General features: G+C 41.5%; 1 protein-coding gene across 1 annotated transcript; it reads left to right on the forward strand.

Moving 5' to 3' along the window:
- Positions 1 to 480: 480 nt before the first annotated feature.
- On the forward strand, positions 481 to 3,780 carry LOC101959755 (pleckstrin homology domain-containing family B member 2). The gene has a single exon (XM_005316583.5). The coding sequence runs from the start codon at positions 530 to 532 to the stop codon at positions 1,196 to 1,198; it is 669 nt and encodes a 222-aa protein (XP_005316640.1). The 5' UTR covers positions 481 to 529; the 3' UTR covers positions 1,199 to 3,780.
- Positions 3,781 to 7,071: the final 3,291 nt, after the last annotated feature.

Here is a 7,071-nt window from a genome sequence, read left to right on the forward strand (position 1 = left end):
TAGGTAACTCATTTCAATTTGGAGAAATGGAAGGTAGCTAAAAATTTTTTTTAATAAGGAGAAACTTGAAGATACAAATATTAAAATTATAATATTCAAAACAGTATGGTACTAATGCTGCAACAAACTGGCAGATCAATATCTACCCTAAGAATAGTTCCTAATATACTTAAATACTTTATAAATGAAAGTGGAATAATCAGAAATCAATCAGAAAGACTTATTTGATAAATATCTTTGGAAGTTCAATCATTCCAGGAAAAAAATCAACTAAGATGGTCCTTTACATTGTAAATCAAAATAAATTTAAAAATTAATAATAAACATAAGAACCAAATAAAAGCCAAAAAACTCTCTACATTTAGAACAACTTTCTAGTTATAAAAATAGCAAGTTGGTCATGGTGGTGCATGCTATAATCCCAGCAGCTTGGGTGGCTGAGGCAGGAGGATTGCAAGTTCAAAGCTAGCCTCAGCTTGCGCTTCCTGCCCGCTTCTCGCCTGCGGCCCAAGTGTTCACAGGTGAAGAGATGGCATTTGTGAAGAGTGGATGGTTGCTGCGACAGAGTACTATTTTGAAGCGCTGGAAGAAGAATTGGTTTGACCTGTGGTCAGATGGTCACCTGATCTATTATGATGACCAAACTCGGCAGAGTATTGAGGATAAGGTCCATATGCCGGTAGATTGCATCAATATCCGCACAGGGCATGAGTGTCGGGATATTCAGCCTCCAGATGGGAAGCCAAAAGACTGTCTGCTGCAGATTGTTTGCCGAGATGGGAAAACTATCAGTCTTTGTGCAGAAAGCACAGATGATTGTTTGGCCTGGAAATTTGCACTGGAAGATTCTAGAACAAACACAGCTTATGTTGGCTCACCAGTCCTTTCCGAGGAGACAGTTGTGGCTGCTTCACCCCCTCCATACACAGCCTATGCTGCACCAACTCCTGAGCAGGTATATGGCTATGGTCCGTACGGTGGTGCATACCCAGCAGGAACTCAGGTTGTCTATGCTGCCAATGGCCAGGCGTATGCTGTGCCCTACCAGTACCCATATGCAGGACTTTATGGACAACAGCCTGCCAACCAAGTCATCATTCGTGAACGGTATCATGACAATGACAGTGACCTGGCACTAGGCATGTTGGCTGGAGCGGCCACAGGCATGGCCTTAGGGTCTCTGTTTTGGGTTTTCTAGAATCTTCAAGATCTTAATGTGCATAGCTGCTGATAATCCTGTGTGCAATAATATGATTTGCAGGGCATTTCTGTTTGTGACAAATGTTTTTAATAATAGTTTTAATAGTTCTTTTAGAAGTAGTGACCTAATAATTGTAACTAATCTGCATAAGAACCACAGAGAAAGGTTTGAACTGTGTTGGTTAAACACACTGGGGGCTCTGGCTCATACTCGGACTGTCCTTATGGAACTCTTGGAATAATTATTTGAATATACCTGTCATGAAAGGCATTTTCTTTACACAGGTGTAGTGCTGAAGGGATAATTTATTTTCATGTTGTACAATAATATAGTGATGAATGAGTGAGTGGTTGTGGCAAGGAAAACTGCAGCTTCTTTTGGTTTAACCTCAAACTTTGAAACCTCAGACCAGACTGGTTGCATGTTACCTTAGGAGTTGTGGACTGGTAAGCTGCCAGGTGGCTTCCAAAGGCAGTGGTGTGAGAGCCCCCACAAGCTACACTCTGGGCTGTGGGCCCCCAGCAAGACTGACTGCTCAGGATGACAGGGACACTGTCCCTTTAAAAATGATGCTTCAGAAATCTGCCTAATGCTAGAGCTGCTTATTCTCCTGTTATTCCTGTGTGTTTTTCATTGTAATACTTTGAAAACATCCTACATTATAAATTAATTTGAGCCTCAGTATTTTAAGGCTTTATCTTTAAAACTTGAAGAAGGCAGAACAGTAACAATTGTATGGAGCTAAATTATTCAGAGATACATTTTAAGTGTCTGCTTTAGGTATATTTATTGCCCGCTAAGCCAACTTACAACCTATTTTTCTATTTGTTGAGAAAATAATATTAAAAGAATGATAAGGAAAATGGAAGGAGAGCCATAGTTAAGAGTTTTTGCTTCAGGCCTTCTAGGATCACATGCTCTGAAGGCCTGTCCTTTGGAGGAGTAGGGTACCATGGCTGTTCACCTAGTGCTGAGATGGACTGTGGCTGGGGGAAACTTGAGTTGTAGAGAAATAGGGCCTAGGGACCAAGGGACCTGCTCAAGATAGTAGTCACCCTGGCCAGGACCTTAAGTCACAGAATGCACTTTCATTTTTCTCCTTGATTTTATTCCTGATCTACTCATGGTACAGAAGCTTAAAACATTTAATTTTGAGCCCCCAAATATATGAAGCTCCAGAAAATCCACAGTCCTCTCTTTTTGTCTAATGCTTATATTTTCCACATTATGAAATATGTATTTAAAATATTTATATTTCTGTTACTCCATGTCTTAAACACTGCTAATTATTCCAATTTTCTGTCCTGCATGCTTTAAGTATATTTTCATTAAGGTGGGTCAGCACAGTGAAGTCCCTGCTCCATACTTCGTATGGTCCTGTTTTTTCAAAATACACTCCAGGAAGCATGAATTCTATTGTGATTGTGCTGGTTACATCCATGGGTCTCTTGTTTCACTACTCAGCTGGTTCCAACTCTTGATCTATTCAGATCTTTGAATAGATCTCCATGTAAAACCAGATGCCAAGTGGACTTAGTAGTGCCAACAGTCTGTTTTTCTACCTATTCCTAGAGGAATTGTTGACATGGGAGTGTCTGTTTCAAGCTGAAAGGAAGTGTACTTGTCTCTATGTGTAGATGTGATGTATGACAAGATGGTATTAATGGCTTAAAGTGTTGTTTTAACATGGAATGTTGACTTTATATCCTGTGTCATAAAATGGCTTCTGTTTGGATTGTAATCATTATTAAAGCTGTATGCTGTACTTATACAGTATTAAAATCAGTTTTTAATATTGCATTAGGGTGTTAATTTTGAACTTGGAGTAATTGGATAACAGGAATTTCTGAGACTAGAGAATTTCTGCCACTGAAATGCTCTTGAAGCAAAACATGTTGTGCGATCCTTGGCTGCCTTGGCTAAAGAGGGTTAGGTGTGGACCAAAGTTTGGCATGTGACTCTCCTCCCCAATCCCTGCCTCCAGGGAGGCCAGTTTCCTTAGTCAGCCATAATTGAATCTAGTAATTCCCTGTCACTAGTGACTTGATTCTGATATGAAATGCATACTGGGTGTAAAGGTGGGTTCAGATCTTTTATTTTCTTGGCCCCAGCTCTTGTAGATGCCACACTTTAGAGAGCTTCAGTTTCCCAACCATATCCTTTATGTATACAGCATATGTATAGTGCTAACACTAAGAAATGGATGAGTACTTTTATTTGTTTATATTTGATTTTTTTTAGATGGGGTCTCACTGTGTTGCCCAGATTGACCTTCAACTTATAATCCTTCTGCCTTAGCCTCTCTTGCTTCATATGTACTTTTAAATAATGATCCATACTTGGAAGAAGTTGGCTGTTGATATTGTACATTGCTGATCTGATTGTTCTGTTAGTTGTATTCTTTTAATTCCTTGAGTTAACTTTGGGCCTTAGATAGGAAAGAGAAAGGAACACCTGTGGTTAGTGTCTCAGGTCATCATTATGAAAAAGGCCAGACTTTGTCTATGTAGGCTGTTAGTGACCCAGGGTAGCCATCTGGATTTTAAGAAGAACCTGCAGTTGAGACAAAATGATCCAAATTTATTTTCTACATTAGTTTTTGATCGTGTATAATGTAATCTTTCTTTTCCTTTCCTTTGTATGTAACCAGAAGTCACAGAATGCACTTTCATTTTTCTCCCTGATTTAATCTTTTTTGTGATTGCTTCCATGTCTCTAGTGTTCTGTTTTGTCTATAGAGCCTATTTTCCCCTATATATATGCAAATTGTATGTTTATAAGTGAAAGTGTTAAAATATTAAATGATCATTAACATTTAAAAAAAAAAAAAAAAAAGCTAGCCTCAGCAATTTAGCAAGGCCCTAAGCAACTTAGTGAGACTCTGTTTCTAAATAAAATACAAAATAGGGCTGGGGATGTAGCTCAGTGGTTGAGTGCCCCTGAGCTCCATCCCTGTACCCCAAAAATAAAAAATAAAAGGGCTGTGGGAGTGGCTCAGTGATTAAGCATCCCTGGGTTCATTCCTCAGTACCCAAAAAACCCACAAAACCAAAAAAAAAAAAAAAAGGAAGATACTTACTGAAGGAAAAAACGATGGTAAATTCAAGTATAAAAAGAACTTTTTAACGCCTAAATGTTTAAAAAAATTTTTAAGTTGAAAGTTACTCTGGACAAAATGAGTGATGAATCTAACAAGATATAAATGTTAATATTAAATATATAAAGAGCTCATGTTATCAAAAGCTCTATCCTTGTCCCCATGCCAATCCAATAACAAGGACATGGTTTTGAAAAAAGGAAAAAGAATATTATTGCTTTGCAAACAAAGGAAAAGAATCACAGGGGACTCCTGTCCCAGAAGCTGATTCTGCCCATCAGCAGGAACAGGGGGCTTTTAAAGAGATGATTCAAACCTACATTCCACATGTTCTCTGGTGCAGTTGTAATTCACTTGTTAATCTGGAAAATAATTATTTCTGAGATCTTCTGGTACTATCCCCCAAATCTTAATTCCTTCATTCCTGTGGTGGGTGTGTGTTCAAGGACAGATAACTCTGGCTTGGATTAGGAATAAAGGTAATCCTGTTTCCCCAGAGATTAGGGAGGGGGAGATACTAGGGAGGAGCAGAGAGAGAGGAAGAGAAAAAAAACAAGTCCCCTTTTAAAAATAAGTTGTGGGGGGCGCTGTTTCCAAGATGGTGGGCTAGAGGGAGGCTGCATTCTGTGCCACTCTGGGACTTGGGAATTCTGTGCCACTCTGGGACTTGGGATTCAAGTGGTGGGAATACTGTTTCTCTATAAGTGATTAGAGGACCCCCTATGGCTGCTCCCATGAAGGAATCATGGCCATCGTGCCTGTGCAGGTAACCAGGCCTCAGCTTCAGCATAGGACTCCCAGCCACTCGTCCACACAGGATCTCCAGGTGCCCGAGTAGAACCACCAGCATCGGTGTTACCGCTGTTGACCTGTGACAAGTCCTTGCTTCCCTGATGTTGAAGAATAACACCAAAGAAGCACGCCGAGGCAAGGTCAGAGTAGAAATTAGAAGTTTATTAAAGGACAGCAGAAAAGACTTCTCCTGGAGGAAGAAGGGGACCCAAGAGGTGGAATCTGTGGAAGTGCGGTTGTTTCCCCTTTTTATAGTTTTGGTGATGGAATGTAGGTTGGAAGGCCCAAGGGGTGGGACACAGGTGGGCCAAAGAAGTAATCTGGTCAGGAAGGACTTCTGAGTCAGCACCTTCAAGTTTGCTGGGGGCTGTTCATTAACACTTCTTTGAGGTGGACTTTGGCCTAGGGCCTTTTCGGACTTCATTAACATTTTATGAGTTGTCCTGCTTTCCCCCCCCCCCCCAATCATTCTCAGCATGGACTCCATTTTAGATTTCACTCGGCATTAGACCCGATTTATCTAACTACACTGACTACCTAACTTTAAATCTGGCTTCATCGGCAACCATGTGGGACTTCTGGCCACCACCTGTACAGGAACTCCAGCTGCCAACATAGGGCTCCCTCGGTTGTCTCCATCTTGGGGCACTGCAACCCCTGCCGCAGTCCCCTACACATGGTAACCTGCACCTGGGGACACTGCACTGGGTTCAGAGACAGCTGCTGTCCACAACACTGTATGCCACAGAGCTGCATCTCTGAACAAGCTGCTCAATGCCACCACCAGGCCCCACCCAACCCAACACCCCATCGCTGAGAGCAACCACCTCCATCTTGGGACATCTTTGTCACCATCTTTAGTTGGGGCAACCCCCAGCTTGGAACACCTGTTGGGGCTTAGAAGCAATATCAAGGTACTGAAAGTCTCCAACTACCCACTCTCCCCAGCAGCTGCTAACCCTGAACAGTGCATAAGTTTGTGTGGCTGATCCATAGTTCACAAAACCAGGTCCTGAATTTCCCGATATAAAACATCTCTCCACAACAGGTGTGTAGCCCCCAGATCCCAGCCCACAACACCTTGGAGAGAAAGTTTCCTGATTGGGAAATGAATGAGAGGGGGTGAACGAGATACAATTTAGATACCAAATTAGAGACCAGGAATTGCAAGGTCTACAGGCAATATGAGGCGATAAGACCAGGCGCCCATATCACACAAGTAGGCCCCAAAGGAGATCCTTGGGGTGCAGTCTCCCATTGGGGACCAGCAATTGCTATATCCCACTTCCAGGAGCTCTGCCCCCAAGACCAACCCTCCCACCCTAATAACCTTCACCATCCTGAGGGTGAAGACACCACAAGCCCACCCACTAGATGAGAAGGGAAGTAGGAAAGACACTGATCTCCAGGAAAAAAATCCTTGTATCTTCCTTCAAGATTTCTCTCTCTGTCCTCCAACCCACATATCCCCAACATTTGTGAAACCAAGTACTTTTCATGAATTAGGATATTGAGGACTGGGATGTCTGAATAGTATATTACAGTGGTGTTGTATATTCTTTACCTCCTATTTTTTCATTTTTTATTTTTCTTGACATTTATTTTTGGCTTTTGTACTCTACTGTCTTCCCACTTGCTTGTCTCCCCAAAATCACTTTCTCTCTCTTCTCCTGCTACTAACCAACTTCTTTAGATTCCTCTTTCACACTTTCAAAGATCTAATAACTCCATATCCTCACCTCCTACCACTTCAACATCTCATCCTACACCTTACCCCTGGTTCTTTGTCCACCACCACCAGAAACTGTAGACCCCTTTGCAAATCTACTATTTATACTGTGGATAATAATTGAACTCACCATTTCTGTATATTGTGACAAAACCATAAACGTCTAAATAGGTTGTATATTGTTTGTATTGGGATCTGTTCACATTGTTTTCCCTCTTAAAGGAGAGGTATTGAAAACCTGCAGGACACTAC

The sequence above is a fragment of the Ictidomys tridecemlineatus genome, chromosome 5, assembly GCF_052094955.1.
Source record: "Ictidomys tridecemlineatus isolate mIctTri1 chromosome 5, mIctTri1.hap1, whole genome shotgun sequence".
In the NCBI taxonomy this organism is placed as follows: Eukaryota; Metazoa; Chordata; class Mammalia; order Rodentia; family Sciuridae; genus Ictidomys; species Ictidomys tridecemlineatus.